General features: G+C 48.7%; 1 protein-coding gene across 1 annotated transcript; it reads right to left on the reverse strand.

Moving 5' to 3' along the window:
* Window positions 1-9,951: 9,951 nt before the first annotated feature.
* Window positions 9,952-17,788, reverse strand: LOC104251737 (extracellular tyrosine-protein kinase PKDCC). Its single transcript, XM_059819498.1, has 7 exons — window positions 17,267-17,788; window positions 16,946-17,068; window positions 14,561-14,832; window positions 13,344-13,423; window positions 13,145-13,249; window positions 11,466-11,642; window positions 9,952-10,055 (listed from the first exon to the last, which is right to left on the reverse strand). Exons 1-7 carry the CDS (start codon window positions 17,786-17,788, stop codon window positions 9,952-9,954), a joined length of 1,383 nt encoding a protein of 460 aa, XP_059675481.1.
* Between the last annotated feature and the right edge of the window lie 294 nt (window positions 17,789-18,082).

Here is an 18,082-nt window from a genome sequence, read left to right on the forward strand (position 1 = left end):
GCACAGAGCAAGCATAATAGGGAAAATGCAAATCTCCACCTTAGCAAACCTGTAATCATAAACTGTGTCTTGAGGGATCCTTGGTTATTCGGGAACAACAACGGTGCTGCAGTCTTGCCAGTGAAACAGGAAACATTTGAGGGGAATACAAAATTATAGTGGGGCTTCCTAAGGCATAACTTTGGCACAGAGGACCTGCATTTCTTTAACTGGTTTATGTCTTGACAAATATAGTATGACAAAAGGAGGCTAAAAACCCAAAGCCAGCGCAGCAGAGCGGGGAGCTGTGGGGGCTGCCCAGGTATGAGACATAATAATCAGGTTTATCTTCCAGCTTTGTCTCCCATCCATTTATCTGTTGGAAGGTGGTTAAATCAGCAAGAAACTGGAGGAGGCCCTAATCTTGGGAAGATAGAGCTGCATTCATTCGTGCACTGCTCCTTTTCAAAGGATGAAGTGACTTCGCGAGTATCTAGCTCGTAAATCAGGGGGGGAGAGGAGACAGCTCGGCTCCCCTCTCTCCAGCCTCTGACATGAAGACCTCAGCTCAGCAGAAGGATAGAGTCACATTTCCAGCAGCACACGGTACGCACCAGCCATATCTCTGAGCTCACACGGCCGAGTATTGGCACCAGGCTCCTTGAGTAGGATTCATTTCACATGTCTGTGTCTGAACTGGTCACCCTGGGCCGCTTCTGTAATCAATGGACAGTTTCAGGATGTAATTCATCCCGTGTAGGAGTAGATACCCAATAGAGGTCAAATGCATTGCCCCAGAAAGGGCCTGTCTCTGTTGATTACAAAGAGAGCCGAGACTGCTGCCTCTGCTGTAGCTGCCCACAAAACGCTGGACGAGACTTCACCCCTGTGGCAGAGGTGGCTGGGCACAGTGTCCCGTGTGCCGGCGGCTTGGCACTGCAGCAGCACGGGGCCACGGCCACGTGGCCATGAAGAACCGCAGCTCCACAGCGGAGGTGGCAGCACCTCAGGGCACAGCACGGTGGCACCCCAGCAAATGCCTCTTACCAAGCAGGCTCGTGGGAGCACCACGGCGTCTGCTCAGGGGCTGGGGTGCACGTGGTGCCTTAGGGCAGGGTGTTTCTTCAGGGAAACTGCTGTCTGGGTGCACAGGTAGTCAACGGATATCTGAGGCATCTTGAAATCCCAGATGAAACTGGGGCTCTGCTGAAGCAATAGGATAACATGCATGAAATAGGATTTTTTTACTCGGTTGCAGCAAGATGCACCCTTCCAGTGCAAATTGCTACCTGGCCAGCTTAAGAAACAGCCTCCTCTGGAGGTGACTAATGCATGGGCACCGATCTGCCATGCACAGCTCCAGCAGGTCGAGGCGGCACGGAGCTGCTGTGCTCATCCAAGGGATGTGCAGGCGTGCAGTGACTCCAGCCAGGCTGGGGACGGGCTGCGGTGGCTGTGCAGACACCGACTCACTCCCAGGACTGTATGGGGTAGCTGTGCCACGCTCTGCGGTGGTGCTAAAAACCAGCCAAATCTTTGCCTTTTGGAAAGACATGTCTTTCCGGAAAGCCATGAAACAACAGTAAAACAAGTTACTCAGAAGCCTGCCACTTTTCAAGCCCCCAGGCATGGTGCAGCTTGACAGTGGCTCCCAGGCAAAGCCAAGCAGTCGCATCCACCGCCCAGAAACCCCTGGGCAAGGCACAAGACCTCACTGTAGCTGCTGGAAGCATTGAGGCAAAAACCCATGGTGCGAGATTCACACCCAGCACGTGAGACTTGACGGGTCTGTCGCTTGACAGAGCCAGGCTCCGTCCCCCGTGAATACGGATGACAAAAGGAGAGATGCTGCCAGATTGTTTGGCCTTGCTGTCACTGCAACGGCAATGACACTTGGCTCGAAACCCGGCAGCTCTGGAAGAGGAATCCCAGTTCTTTGTCCTGCCCGCAGGACTGTGGCTCTCCCCCAAATGCACGAGACCATCTGGGTTTCTCAGTGATATTTCCTGTCCCAAGGGAAAGGAGAAGTCCCAGAAATCCTGTTTTCACAGTGTGTTTGAGACAAATTAGCACCTCTCTGGTTGGGAGACTCAGAATATTCAGGCCACGCTTCTGCAGTGTTCGACCCCCCTCCCACCTGGTCCTACCTGCCTCCTTTGCCCCCCTTCAGAGCCCTCTTTTTCTCAGAGGGGGGAAGGAAAGCAGTTTGCCTTGGCAAATAGCTTGCTATGAAAATTATGAATTCAAGAGCACGTGGAGCTTGTGGTTGAAAAGAAACCGTCTGATCAGCAGAACTTTTCTCCCTCAGCTTGTAGGGGCAGATTCAGTCTCAAGGCCAAGCTGCCATGTGGTTATAAAATAGAAGCAGGCCTTGTAAGAACTGATCTAACTTTCTTCAATTGTCTGTGCATCTTTAATCATGTTCACCACTTAAAAAGCAGCAGAGCTGGCAGCTGATAATTAGGCTGAGCCTGCAGCAGCATGGCCAGTGGCCAGATCACATGGCTCCTTTCATCTGCATATTTATGCATTTAAAGGAGAGGAAAACTTTCATAACATTTTAATAACTAGGTTCTTCTGAATCCATAAATCCAGTCCTCCGGGCTTAGCCTACACTCTCTTTCTGATCTTACATAAGTGGAAGAGGGTGGGGTGTTTTGTTTGTTCTCCCTATTCTTTTCCTGTGCATGAACGTGCAAAGCCCATCCTCTCAAGTTCAGGGTCCTCTGGAGGATGGGGGGGTCAGGCAAGGTAAAACTGCGCTTCTAAGGATGAAGGTATAACTTTGATTTGGTTTCTGGCATGGGAACAATTCCCCTTTCCCAAGATAGCTCATCTACAGACTGGCAGGACTGAAGCTCTTTTGCTAAACAATGGCTCCAAACAAAGAATCCGTGATATCTGCATTTGAAACAGAAGCTACGGTGCATGTTGGCCGTTGCACTTCTTAGCAAATCACCGTCAGGTCCAGCCCTAGGACAGCTATGTTTCAGACCATGGGCGGGAAGATGTCAAAACGCGGGGAGCTGGCCCCAGTCTGGGTCTGTGGGTGCTGCTGCTCTGCCTCCGTGCACCCTGCCAGAGAGAGCTGCAGGTGGGCAGCCTCCCTCCCTGCCATGCCTCCAGCCTCCTCCCGCGGGCACGCACAGTCCAGCAGTGCCCGACCGCGGCCAGCCTGCTGCACAGCTCTGCACTGGCCACCAGCCACCAGCCACTGTCCCAGCCACTGCCTTATCTCCTGGTGGGGCGGTGTCAGGGTGATGCTGCGAAGGGCTGTGACAAGGGGGATGCCATCTCCATCTCCCCTGCCTACGGGTGGCAGCTTCCTTGACAGCCTTGGTGACATCCTGCAGGGTCCTTCACAGTGAGGCTTTGCAGACGGTCCTCCCTCTCCCTGGCAGCATCGCCTGGCATGTGCACATGGGCTTTTCCATTAGTGCTGAATGACAGCCACTATCAGCAGGAAAACAGAGAGGTGAGGATGAGAGCCTAATCCTTATGCTCCCATGTTATCTTAGTAAGATGGAAGAAGCACTGTTAAAATAACACGTCACTGAATTCTTTCAAAGATGAAGGACCCAGTTAAAATAAAATAAAAACTATTTAATGAGATGTAGTTCTTAAACACTATTACTTTTATTTAAATGGAAAAGTTAGTTATTCTGTGCTGGAAGCAGCTTCTACCTAAGATTCCCTGGGTGAAGCAAAGAATATTTATAAATGTCTTTACTGGAGGCTTTAATTGTTGTTACCATACAGCAAGCGAAGAAACAAGCCAATTGAAATGATTAGGCCATTTCCAGAGTACATCTTGAACTGGCCTTTAGCTGTGCCAGTAAAACTTTGGGGTTTGACGCTGCTCTAGAGTGTGAGTGAATTTAGGCTGGTGCAGCTGCTTTGTTTCAGAGGTAATGTTAATCATCATAGTCATGTAACAATAGTTTTGCTAGACAAAGTGAAATAGTCAAGCCCTGAAGAATGCAAACCATGGCATTAACTTCACTGGGAGGGACCATGAATTGTTTCTTGTGTATTTAAAGAATCAAAAGAAACAAACAAGGGCGAGATTAATTAGAAGTGGGAGTTCATGACTCCCTCTCCAAGAGAATAAGGAACAGCACTGGACGAGACACAGCAGCAATGCTGAAATGTTTCTTGGCATTTTCTATCGTCTGAGGTCTGGGAGAATTTCCTTTGCACCCCAGCGTCCCCAAGACATACATAAACTGCTTCTCTGACTACCCAATGTGATGATTAACTTGTGTCCCCAGGTTTCATTATCAAGCTTTTAATCTAAGCCTGAACTCTCTGATCTGTCCTCTGAAGTAGTGAGGGAATTTGCAGCCGGGTTTTTCCCAGCAAAGAAAAACAATTCACTTGCTAAAGACCTTATGTGGGAGATATATCTTACAGATACAAGAATTTGGAAATTTGGGTGTTTATTTTGTAGCTTTGGGGGTCGCTGATGTTTTACTTCATTTTGAGGCTGGATCTTACATTTCCAGTACTCTAAGTAGGGCAACAGATTTCAGCCAAAAAGTCTGCGAGAGACTTCCATTGATTTTGGTGAGGTTTGAGGATAAATACTGGTTAATGTAATGTAATGTTGAAATTTGCACTTCCTTAAGCCTTGTCTAGACTTGGATTTGGAAGGTGTGATGCGCGGTGTGAATGATACAATGTAGTGAAGGCACCCTGTTTTTAATGCACCGCTTTTGCCCTGGTTGTTTGCAGGAGGCTGTTACCGCATTGTATTTAGCACTTGCTAATTTAGCAATCATTGACGGTAAACGAAAAGAGAGGTTACAAATGAAAGGCAGGCTGGTCTTGTGGTTACACCTTTCAGTTGTGGCCTCCTGCTACTTGCAGGACTATTTCACCTCTGACAGTATAGAAATAAGGGCTCCCCAGCTGTACCACCACCTATATGTTGGCTGCGAGGCTGTGGGGCTGTATGTGAATGTTGAGGGTGTGGGTCTACAAATCTACAAAAACGAGTAGGTGGGCTGGGAGGGCACATGGGGCGTGGGGGGTGAGTAAATGACAGGAGGGAGAGACCTGAGCATGCAGCAGTCAGGTACGGATTTGGGGGTGAGAGGGGATACTGGTTATGGTAGCTGGGAGTGGATGTGGATAGGGCAGCTGTGGTAGTGGGTGCAGTGCAGGGACATAACTTGGTCCCCAGAAAAGCCAAGCATATATTTCTTAAAAAGCCATCAGCATCTCCATCTCCTCCAAAGCTACGTCGAGAAGTCTCCTCTACCAGTAACCCCAGCACTTTTGCCATCTGGGTTGGCCAGCCAGGAGGGCTGAGGGTCCAAAGGCTCCAAAGCACAAGCAGTTGCCTGGAGCTCTCACACAGAGCCAGGAACTGAATTTCAAGCAGAGGAGTTTGGCAGCTGTTCCCTCTGGCTATCACCCCTCCTTGCTGCACCCAGACTTGTTTGATGTGATCTGATACATTTTCCCATTAGCCAAGAACTATCATTCAGGGCAAATCCACCATCCTGGGGTCTAAGTATTTGCTACAGAGCAGGCAGAGGGGCTCACGGTTGCCTCTCATATAAAACTCTCTTCTGTGAATTTTCCTTCACCACCACCTTCTACACACTGTTGGTGGCACTTTGGTACACTGGGACAATGGAACCAAGGAGAAAGATTGCTGCAAGTGCTGTAGTTAGGGAAAAAGATTCACTCTGAAGTCCTACCAAGCCATCATGATGGGCTATTCTGGAATCTGGAGTTACACTTCACTAATTCCTCAAACTGGATCCCAAACCAGGTCCTTCATCCCAGTAGGACCAAAGTGCTTTGACTTCTAGCCACGAAGATCAGTGCTTGGTACACGAATTTACAGGAGACCTTACAGAAATCAATGTTAACCCAGATGTGTGATTTGGGCCTACAGTTGCCTGTGATAAATTCCTGTTTTCATCAAATGCTCCAAACCAACTTGAAAGTTCATCTATTTGAATGCTGCTTAGAGCATCACTGAAGTTTGCAAAATACGTCATGTAAGAATTTTTTTACAGTGAGAGTGGTGAGGCACTGGCACAGGTTGCCCAGAGAGGTGGTAGATGCCCCATCCCTGGAAACATCCAAGGTCAGGTTGGATGGGGCTCTGAGCAGCCTGATCTGGTTGAAGATGTCCCTGCTCATTGCAGGCGGGGTTGGACTAGCTGACCTTTAAAGATCCCATCCGACCCAAACTATTCTATGATTCTATGAATACAGGTATGACTTTCATTGTTATTTGAACCTAGTCTGATGCACCAGGAGTTGCTTTTTCTTTATTGGGCTCTGTCCCCCTCGCTCTGCTCCTCAATCTGTCACGAAGTCGCCAGTCATGTAAACGCCTGCACAAACATACTGAACATGAGTCATGCGGCATCTGTTGCTGTTTATTAAACTGTGGTTTATATCTTTGGAGTACATGGTATTATCCTTCATGGATGTGGCTTTATCTCTGTTATTACAATATGGAATTAATTAAGAATATTAAAGTTTATGTTTAAAAAAATTATATTCCTAACTTTTATCTATGGAGGCAATATTTTCATATCCATTCTCTCCTAATGGCAGCATCCTTTGGGAAGATGTGATAGACACATTTAGGTAAATATTATTCCTCCAGCACACATGGTTTCCATTGCAATTGATTCCCTGCTGTTTCCTTCCAAGCACTTTCCTCTGTTACATATTCCACAATGGTGGCTGAAATACTGATCAGCGATAGTAGAGACAAATTGACTCCAGCAACTGGGAGTTTTAAGGGCAACAAATGTTTGTATCTGAGGTTTGTACGTACCGTATTTACTGAAATACAGTTTTGAGGTGCGCACTGCAATTTTCACTGTCATTGACAGTCTGAAGTTGCTTGAGGCAGTTATAAAAGGACAGAATGAATAAAGACTGACTGAGTGAGATGGGACATAAAGATACTGCACTACAAAACAGCCACATGGGCCCAAAAGCTGTAGAGAAGATGCTTGCTGCCGTAGCCTCCCCTTCAGCTTGTGAGCAGCCTGGGTGCTCCACACAGACCTGGTTGCAGAAGATGCACCTGAGCTGCTCACAAGCTGCCTGAAGTTTAGGGGTCACAAGCTGCTCGCTGCAGGCTAGCAGAGAATTAATTCTACATGCTTTTAAACTGGCACAGCCATTGGAAAAGGTTTCTTAGCAGATGATAACAGCAAGAAGCAGGGAAAAAGCAGGGTGAGAACTGCTTTTTCCAGCGACTGTGTTTCCTTAAATGCATGTCAAGCTGTATCTCTAGATGCAGCAGGGTCATAAAACATTTTCCTTCATCCAGCATTCACTAGGCGCCATTGGGTTGCAGTGGGATGTCACCCTCAATCAGACTGAAGCCAGCATGCCCACCAGCTGTTACGTGCTGTGGGGAGCTGCACAGAGGCACAAGGAGAATGGGTGCATACACTTTCACCAGCATATTTGCAACATCTTCTAAGTCTCTAGCACATGAACAGAATTGGACATAAATGTATGCCTGTGCCCTAGCTGTCTGTGCTAGTGTGATGAATATGCTCATGGGGGTCCAAGCACTAACAACGCACCTACTCATTTGCAGGGGGTAGACTAAAGGTCCTACAAAAGCCACTCACTGTGGCAACAGAAGATCGAGCATTGGGATTCTTTGAAGCCTGACTTACCGTTTTATTTATTTTTTTATTATTACTATTATTTGTTAAGCACCGTGTGCTCAAAACTTTCAAGGCAGGATGATATAGTCTCTGCTCCCAGGCTGCAACTGCAGGTTTGATGCTGGAACCTCCATCTATACAAGCAACACTGCCATACACTGCACCATCTGCCAAGGGGCTGGACCAGACTGCCTGGCAGGCAATCATACAATGAAAACTTGAGGGAAAAATCAGCAATGTGAAGGGAGCATCACATGACTAAAATACACAATGTTTTTTATCAGGAGAGATTTTTAAGATGGGAAGATCTTTCTAACACAAACTGGAATCACTTCAACTTTTGCATTCTCTCTGTTTCTTCCTCTCTGAAATGACCCCAGGCTGGCCCTTGCCCTTGCTTTGGGGGATGTACTTCTGATTTGTATCTCAGGAGGCTGAAAGATACAGAATAAATTCTCATTACCTCTTGCTAATGTAAAGCACCACACAGCAGCTGCCTGAAGCCCTGCTCAGTGGGGTCAATGTAAAACAATAGCGGACCCCTGGCAGGACCTTTTCTTCAACTTCCACAGGACCCACTGTAATGGAGAGAGCAATCCGTGGCTGTCCATTTAAAAAGCATTGCCTTCACAAAGCCTGCAATAATGTGGCCATCACTGAGAAGAGCCTTCTTGTTGTGCTAACTAGGAATTCTCATTAATTGATATCACTATCAGAGTCCCCAAGCCTCACTGTAAGCGGCAGGGGTTATAGCGCATGAGAAAGCCCCCATGCAATGGCATTGCTGTGGGTTAATAGAGTACTAACGAGCTGAAAGGTGAGATCCTGCACTAGGAAACACAGGACCAGACCATGAAAAACACAGCACAACCCCGGGCAAGAGCTCGGGCATCTTTAGTTGGGGATACCCTGGCTGCCACAGGGGCCTGCATGGAAATAGCCACACCATGGGAGGCTACAAGGAGTCAACAGCAATGTCGCAAGAGCCATCGTTTCCACCCAGCAATGTGGGCCAAGAGGAAAACTCAACACGGCATCGCACAGAGGCTGCAACGTGGCTCTCCTGCACAAGGCCAGGGCTCTTCCCTTGTGGGGGGGTGAGGTCAGCAGTGATTTGGGCTTTCAAAGTGTTTTGTAGCTTTTTGTGCTACAGAAGAAGAGGTACCGTATGGTCACTGCTTCCAGGCACTCCCAGGAGTGGCACATTACGTTGCCATCTCTTACAGCCTGAAATTATACTAACCCCCACCTATTTTTCAGATGCCACATCTACATTTTTAGTGAATGGCAGATGCAGGAGGCTCTTGGGACCAGACGGTCTCTTCTATGCATGTAAGCCTGCAAGTGCAGCCACAGAGCATCCTCCAAGACCTACGCATCCAAGGGGCTCAGGCACATTCGTACACTGCTGAAACCACTCGCAGGTTGTCCTCAGGAGTGGGTGAAGATGCTAGGTGAGCTGAAGGTGGGGAACACTTGCATTTGTTCATTTGGTTGCTGTAAAGACATAGACAATTAAAAAGAAAACCCTTTCACAGCATACTTAGAATAAACGTAGTCATTCTTTATAATACAGTGTAATGCCTTATACATAAATAATTTGAATGTCTCGCTCTTTCACGGAAAGTAACAGAGAAAAACCTTCAAGGTTGATACACGGGAGCTGGCATTACAAATCACATAGGGTCAAACCTAAATCCTGCAACCAGACGTCCTGGCATTTGGTTCCAGAGTTGACCTATACACCACCTCCCTCCCCTGCCCTGGAAGGAACTGAATCAGGGCCCTCCTTGGAAGACCACCCCCATCATCAACCTCTGGTTATGGATCCCAACCCTGCAACCTCGACCCATCGCTGAAATCCAGTCCTTTACATTTGCAGGGGTATGAAATCCTGGTCGGCAGCTGCAGAAGGAGCCATTGCCTTCTCCAAGGTGCATTATCCATAGGTTTTTGGAGGTGACTGAACTAACTAAGCCTACCCAAGCCGGATCCCTTGCAGCTATTTCTATTTCTTGGCTGACAAGCTGGTTACCAAAGCAGCAAGGTTAGGTACTGCACAGTCTAGTGACATTTGACTAAAACTGGGAGCGTTTATGTGGAACAGCAGTGTGGGAACAGATAAAGAAGCTCGCAGGACTGCAATGAGAAATCTGAGCTTTGATCAAGGAGACAGCAGCATTTGACTCTATCTGAGCTGGCAAGGAGATCCCATCCCAAAGCAAAATAAAATATGTCATTCTTTTCAGCAGATGAAATTCTCGCCAGTGGTTTGTTCCTCCCAGGATCATTTTATGTGATCTCACTGTCTTTAAAGTCTTTCCCCTGAGGAAGCCGATCGTTTAATATAGACTACAGCGTTAGCATCCGGTATCAAATCAGTCAGGCTACTCTGAAATGAGGCGAGTGGGCGTCCTGGAAAGGAAATAAAAATGCAAGTTTAATAGAGGAGATAGGTTCACCTTGACCCATGCTATTTATTGCAAAAGACACAGGAACACACTGCTTTCTCAACAGAGGGTCACTCCACCTTGCCATAGATGTGGTTTACACTCTCAGTAAACTCCAGATGCTCACCAAGTGTGCACGAGGAATGCACAACTGGATCCCAGAGGTTTTTACGTCTTGCTTTGCTTTACCGAGCTGCTGAAAGAGGGACTAGCATGTTTCCCACAGCTCTCATTAATCCAAACAGCAAAGTTAGGCACTCTGCTTTTCAGTCACATACTTTGGCATCTTTGACTGCAAAGATGCACTGTAAAAATGTGAGAAAGAAAAACTGCAGCAAGGGAAATGTTAACACACTGCAGGCATGGTGTGGGATGGCAGGGATCAGCATCTGAGCCAGGCGCTGCAGAAAGGGTCTTCTATCCTTCACACTTCTTCTGCATCCTCACCGCCCTTTTAAGCGGGGTTCCTTCCAGTCAGTCACCAAACACAGCGACGAACAGCCACCCCGTGAGGAAGCCAGATGTGATGCATTAGGCTCAACTCAATTCATTGCTGGTGTGAAACCAGCTCAAAGAGATTTATGTTGCATCAGTGTAAGTGCTCTTATGTCACTAGTTAGCCACATGCCAACTGCACACAAACTCACGGAAAAGCTGTGGGTTTGGTAGTTTAGCGTTTTTTTTTAAATGTCATGTGAGCCGAGAAGATGCGATTCTTCAGCACCATCACGAGTGAAAACACTCATTTACCTTATTTAGTGTTTCACTTTATAAGTAACAATTTAGCCCACAATTGAAGTGTCAGCTAAATGAGGTAATTTATAATAATTCTGAAAACATGCTAACCCTAAGAGGCTATAATCAGAGCTAATTACAGGGACATTTTGGAAATCCATTGGTTTGGGGCTTTAGTTTTGATAAGGGGGATAACAACTTGTAAGCTATGATTCTTTTAATTATAACAATAGTAACCACCTTCTTTTACATAGCTTCTTTCATCTCTAAAAACCCCACAGCTTTTTGCAAACTATACATACCACAGGAATCATTTAGCCTAACACCAAAGTGAAGCCATCTCTGTATTAAATAACTGTTTAACAATACCCAGCAGTCCTGTGCAAAATTTGTAGGGGAAAGAAGGTGCAGAAGGAGAATATAATTTCTCTTGTGTCTCCTTACAAATACGCAGGGGATCCTTGGATGCCCACCACGGCAGCTGTCTGATCTTGAGAACAAGAAAGGCAGCTTTTGTATGCGCCCATAGACTCAAGGCACTATGGAGGAGGGCAGCAGCACCACCCCCACTTGCAACTGAGGAAGCAGGGGCACCACGTGGCAGCATCCTGTCACATCTGTCACATCTGTCCAAGCTCACCTGTCCACGTCCGCCGCTGGGTGATGATAAAACTTTGACACTGCGACTGGGCGTTACAAATTGCGGCGGCTTCCTCAGCGCTGTGAACGGAGAGCAGGCATCCCAGGTGGCTGTAGGAGGGCCAGCACTTGTAGTCTTCTCCTTCCACCGTTCGGAAGCCCTTTAGGGAGATGTAGTCTGGGAACAGAAAGAGGGTGTTTAGGGAAACTCTTTGAGTGCACTTTCAGAGACTAGTTACACTATACACTTGTTATGTTGCACTTCAGTGAAACTCTTAAAGGAAATGTGACAGTGATAGATTGAACTGACCTGCTTAGATGAAGTGGGTGGAGCTGCAAAGTTAAAAGAAACTAAAATCCTGACTTTTGGTTCTGCTATGGAGCACAGGACAGCAATTCCCCCATGGATATAAGAGAGGGGGCAGAACTCTCAAGCGTGAAGGGTCAGGGGAGCGACCGCAGGGATGGGTGACAGGGGGAGGCTGCCGCGCAGACCCACCTTTCTAGCAGGGCTCCGGAGAAGCCAACCTTACAACAGCCTCTCCTACAGCTCAGCCCCAACAGCAGAACCAGCTCATCACAGATCCAGCACCGAGTTACACGGGGCATGTGCTGACCCACCCACAGGTACAGGAGATTTAGGAACCCCAGTGGGGGAAAGGGAGGCCGGATCCTGCTCCAGTGGGATACAAAAGACCTGACAAGCCTGAGCAGGCAATGTTCAGGCTATTGGTCACTGACTGCTAAGAGTCTCTCCCCACCTTCCCACACCTCTAGGATGGTGATCATTTTGGCATATTGCTACTGGGCCAGTTGCGAAGCCAACAGGTAGGTGTTGTTGGAAAATACTAGTAATTCCTGTTAAAGCTGCTGGTCCTTCAGTGCAAATGACCGGCTATCTTTGTTCATAACCATGCAAATTCCAATTCTTTCACACATAAAGAGATTTCCTTCCACAAGCCACCATCACCACCCCACCATCTCACGTGAATTCTCAGGAAAATGTAAGCCACAGTAACTAGTGGATTTGGAAGCCTTCCTTTTGATTAGCCTCATCTCTACCACTGAACGGGTCCTTTTCAGAGGAATGCACTTCACAGAGGCTCATTTATACATCCACAGGTCCAAGAGGATGGTCTTCAGAAAAAAGACATTTAGGGGGCACCAAGCCCCTAGCTACTCTGCCACACTCATCTTGGTGTTGTGACCTCCCCACTGTACATTCCTCTAATAACCTGAGCTCAGCAGTCAGAAACCACCAAGTGAAATGGGAAGTTTCAACATCAGCCCAGAAAACTGACCTATTGGTCCATAGGATAAGATGACCCCAAAGAGGAATATGAGAGACCCAGTTTGCTGCTCTGGTCTAGTTGCTTAAGCTATCCCAAATATATTCACTTGAGACACTGATGCACATTATGAGAAGAATAGTTAGAAGCAGTGCAAACATATGTCCATATGTAAGCCAGATTGTCTGCACTGCATTTACTTTGCAAAACAATGCAATCATGCATAGCTCCCATGAAGAAACAACAAAAGGCTGCTCAAAAAAAGACACTTTTGGTGCTTTTCCTAGTGACTATATGCTGCCTGAGTGTATGGGAGATCAGAATTTGTCCAGTTATCACGTTCCTCACTGCCTCAGGAGTTATGTTACTTAAAGCATTCAAAATCATGTACCTTTTAAAAGAAGAGGTCTTTTCTGCAGATAGAGCCCAGACTTGTACAGATGTAAAACCTTTTCAAAAGCTTTCAGGGTTGCATTTATTCCGTATCGTAAATCACCTACATTTAAAGAAAAATATGACAAAGATGAGCAATTCCATGAAATACCATTTAGAAACTTCTAATAAAGAAGTTTATGAATATCAGCTGGTACCTGTTGCATTCAGAATATCGCTCAAAAAGGGTTGCAAAGCCGGTGGTGCAGAGTGTGGCAAAAGATAGGTGAAAAAATACCTGCAAAAAGATCCCACAGACTGGTTGGAATACAGTGGCTTAACTTCCCTAGTGATTAAGTTGTCTACATTTTCCCGTGACTCGATTATCCATATGCAACTCGTAAGTCTGCTTTTGTCATTAAGTTATGTTTGAGCACTTCATTGGCATCTCGCAGACCGTTCCTGTGATTTGGGTTGAAACGTTGGTCCTTGCAGCACAGCGTGCTGCCAAGCACCACGTGAAATCTACCTTGCAAAGGCTCACGCAACGGAGCTTTCCCTCATTCCCCAGGGCCATTTTTGTGCACTAAGCAATGTGTTGCCATCAAAAAAAGACCTGTATAAAAGAAGACTCACGCAAGACCTTTCTGTTGCCCTGAAAAGGTTTGGCATTCTTATTACCCCTGGAAAGGCTGGATACTCCTCTGTTCATTCCCTAAATCTTCTAGAAAACTCCCATTCTACAAGAGACAAGTGTGTTACTGCAAGGCTACAATAATCTATACAGGGATTTGCTCTTTAACACTGAATCCTGCAAATTAGGCTCCCTTACTACGTCCTTTTGTGTAAATACCCAGCTGCCAAGGCTTCCCCCGGTACTTGACCTGCCAAGCATCAACGATGAGTGAAAGTCATCGTGCTTTCAGCTGGCGGCCTACACGAAGTGCTGCAGCAGTCTCAGACTGCTGCCCATTACCTGTTTCATCCCTCTTCCATAGGTGCCCATAGTCTCCATAGGGAGACTCGGAGTCCAAGGGAAGAGTTAGCCAGCCTGTCTCCAACAACGGGGCTCAAAGGTGGTGGGCTTTGGCAGGCAGCCTGCGCTGCCACTGCTTTCGGCAAACACAGCCCATGGACGTCAAATGCCAGAGCTTGTTTGGCAAACACTAAATTCACAGGTGCAACCTTTGGGGCGAGTTTCTAGAGGGCGTTGGGGAAAGGGAGCAGCAGAAGAAAGATGCCTGCATTCTCACCAGACAACAACTACACTATTTTCCTGCCTTATAAGGAAAACAAACTGGCTTCAAAGCAATCCTTAACTACCCTTTGACAGAGGTGAGGAGGAACCACCGCATGGAAGAAACACGAGATGCTAGAGGCTACACGGCAGTATGTGAGCAAAACCCAGATTTTTCCTCAATCCTGCTGGACATACCGATAGGCATTAAAAAGATTCTTCTTTTCATTTATTCCTTCACATTTCCCAACTGCGGAGCATTTGAGAGGAAAGCTTTTTGTAGGGAAGTCGAGTGTGCAGTCATTATCTTCCTTGCATGACAGTTCCTCAGTGCTGGCATCATCCATGTCTGTCACTTTTAGGTTTCCATCCACCATAACAAACTGCCTCGGCTGGAAATCCAAGAGGACTATTGAACCCAGGGGGGAATGTGCCAAGTAAAACAGCAGTTTCACAAGACTCAGGCAAATCTGAGAAAGAGAAGATGAATATGCATGGGAAAACCAGACGAAAAACAGCTATTAAATTGGAAGTAGAACAAAGGGGAGGGCATTCAATGGAATTAAAGGCAAAAAAAAAAAAAGCATATAGTACTTAAAAGGTAATTATATGTATGCTACAAAATTTATTATCAACATTGCCACAGGATTTGACTGGTAAGTAGTTTAGCAACATTTTTTAAAAACGTTCGTATACAAAGAGACATTTGCAGTTAGAGGAACTAGAGGAGAAATCTGTGAGGAAAACAATAGCAGCCTTCATGTTTCAGGAGCTATATTGATTTGCTAGCTGAAATCAGAAGGATTTTTTCCCACTCTGGCATAGAATTAATACATTCCCCTCCCTTCCCCCATGCTGCTCCATACAGACTGAGGCTTCATGGTCATTAATACCAGATTCATGCCTTGCTGCATCACTCAGCAGTATGAATTTGGGCACACAATCGTGCTTCTGAAGAATTAGCCAAAGCATGCAACGCATTTGTTGCCAGCTTTTTTGCTTTTATGTCAACTTTCTGGCAGCAGGGAAAGGTCAGACAATACCTGATCCAGCAGAAAGCTCGGTAAATGATTTTTCAACAAACTACAGCTCGAAGAATGCATATATACTGCCCCAGCACTTTGCTCAAGTAGCTTTTTGCAGCAGTTTTCACTCAGTATCGGGAGCCCTGGCATCAGACAAACTGTATCATCAGGCAGGTGTGCCAGGCAGACCCGCACCACCCCTCGCTGCCTCCGATAGCGATCTGTGCAGGCGCGAGGGTTTGTTCACTTGGAACGGCTCGCAGCATCGCTGGTATCTGATGTGGATCATCAGAGGGGAAACCCATCTGTTTAGACGCCCTAATTAGGAAACAGGACTAGACAGTGCCAGTGTAAGTTCTGAATTAGTGTCTTCATCAGTCAAAAGATTATGAAAATCTTAATGCCACTGTACCAGATCTCACCACCAGCTAATCCAGCATCTTGGCTTTCTAGTTCTACAGAGACTTTGGCACATGTGAGAAGATGAGGTGCTAGGTAGAAGCCAGTATGAAATAGTTTGTAAGCAAAAGTGGAACTCCACAGGCCAAGAGAAATGACTCTGGAAGCTCTGACGCTATTTTAACTTGATTAGTGAAGCAATCATAAGAATCCCAGCTTCACATCCCACAGCTCATTGAGCTCAGTTGCCACACTCCCCCTCTGCCTTGGATGGCAAGGCTCCTTTGCAACATTGCGGACCGCATGCAGGCAGGGATTTTACTTTGGGACTTTTGTTGTGTTTCTATTTTGCCCACAGCATTTCTTATTGACATTAAGGTACCCATGCTTTTACTTGATCCTGTCTTTCCTCCTGGGAACCAGACAAGTAGTTGTGAACCCCCAACTGAGACCTTGAGGCAAACTGTCATACAAGCTAGAACCAAAATAAGTGCCATGTCATAAGTCACTTCTGTTCCTGGGGACCTGAAGAGTCCCTATGCGGGATGCTTAGGAGACAAGGCAGATCTCACTAACAGGGATGTGATCCTAGCACCTACAGCAGGAGGAAAGCAATTTACTAGTGTTTGTAGTACAGCAATACCTAAAGGGCTGAGATCAGAAACATCGTACAAACTCACGGTGAGAGACAGGCTGCTCAGCTTGCGTCCCAAAAAGAGATAATACACAGAAAACAACAGACGCATAGCACGGCAAGGTGGCTTTCCCGAGTCAGACCCAGCCTGCTGAGGGGCCTCGCTAGAAAAGCCCCTCTGTGGAGTGGAACTCTATATAGAGAAAACTAGAAACATCCTATAATACTGGGTATTAAACACCACCCCAGCCCTGAGCAAGATTCGGTGGCCATTTCCTCTCAGGTGTAGCTCTCGTAACACCGCTTTAGAGAGAAGGGATATAACAGCGAGACGCCAGGCCAGGGCTATTTTAATGTGATTTAAAAGCAGCGAAAGCAAAACGATTTAAGGACAATTTGCGGGAGCAAAGAGAGTGTCAGCACGACAATCCCGTTTGCCCCAGCAGTCACCGAGGGGCTCTTCGCATTTACCCAGTTTGCGGTCTAACAGCGACTGATAAAACTCCCTTTGCTTTGTTTTCTTACTTTAAATCTCTCCTCCCAGGGGGTCTGCAGAAGCTGAATCATCTCCAGGGGGGATCCCAGCTCCAGCATAGCTGTGACCCGTATTTCAGGATCGCCGCTGCTATCATAGCATTGACCGTGCAGCTGCCGGGAGGGAAGGAGCGAGCGTCAGAGCGATGCCGCTGCCAGTGCCGGCAGGTCCGGGACGCCCGGGTACGGGGCGGGGGGAACACGGGCGGATCGACTCAGCCCCAGCACCGAGCCGCACCCCCCCGCCCGAAAACTCTCCGTACCGAGGCAGCACGTCCCGCAGCCCGCCCGCTCCGGCGCGCCCCGCCGTACCTGGACGATGCCGGGATGCTGCAGGCGCTGCAGCAGCGTCACCTCCTTCAGCAGCTTGTAGGCGGCCAGGCGGCGGCAGCCCGCCGGCGCCCCGTACCGCTGCACGCACTGCCGCACCTCCCGGCCCGCCCCGTGCACCGACTTGAGGGCGACGGCGCCGCCGCCCGCCAGCGCCGCCCGCGCCACCACCTTGGTGAAGCCCCAGCCCAGCACGCTGACGCCCGTCGCCAGGCTCAGGTCGCCGCAGCCCAGCCCGCCCGCCGCCGCCTCCCCGCCGCCGCCCGCCGCCGCCGCCAGGCGCCGCAGGTCGCGCCGCCGCTGCCGCAGCTCCTCCCGCAAGCCCGGCGGCAGCGGCAGCAGCGGCGGCGGCGGGGCGCCCGGCTGCCCCTCGCCGCCGCCACCGCCGCGGCGGCGAGCCGTCAGCGCCAGCAGCGCCAGCAGCGCCAGGGCCAGCAGCGCCAGCAGCGCCGCCGCGCTCAGCCGGGCGCCCCGCCGCGCCCGCCCCGCCGCCGCCGCCGCCATCGGGAGCGGGGCTGCGCCGCAGCGGGCTCCGGCCGCTCTGCCGCCCGCGCTCCGCGGCGGTGGGAAGGCGAGCGCCGCCGAGGGGGCGTGTCAGGCGGGCGGCCTCCCCCGGCGCCGGGCGCCCCCACCCCACCCTGCGGGGCAGCCGCTTCCCGAGGGGGGCCCGCGGGCGCGGGGGGCAGCGGCGGCACGGACCGCCTGGGGAGGGGAGGTCGCTACGGCGGCGGAGCCGAAGCGGTTCTGGGAGAGGTGGCCCGGGGTGGGAATGAGAGCTGCCGGGAGGGAGCGGTACAT

Source organism: Gavia stellata, chromosome 7, assembly GCF_030936135.1.
Source record: "Gavia stellata isolate bGavSte3 chromosome 7, bGavSte3.hap2, whole genome shotgun sequence".
In the NCBI taxonomy this organism is placed as follows: domain Eukaryota; kingdom Metazoa; phylum Chordata; class Aves; order Gaviiformes; family Gaviidae; genus Gavia; species Gavia stellata.

What these genes read in the sequence shown, in the direction of transcription:
- LOC104251737 (XM_059819498.1), bottom strand. Translation starts at nt 17,788, where the DNA reads ATGGCGGCGGCGGCGGCGGGGCGGGCGCGGCGGGGCGCCCGGCTGAGC. An exon ending in CCTGGGAGGAGAGATTTAAA is followed by an intron (nt 14,833 to 16,945) that starts GTAAGAAAACAA and finishes TCTCTTTCTCAG; the next exon opens with ATTTGCCTGAGTCTTGTGAA. An exon ending in CCAGCGGCGGACGTGGACAG is followed by an intron (nt 10,056 to 11,465) that starts GTGAGCTTGGAC and finishes TTTCCTTTCCAG; the next exon opens with GACGCCCACTCGCCTCATTT.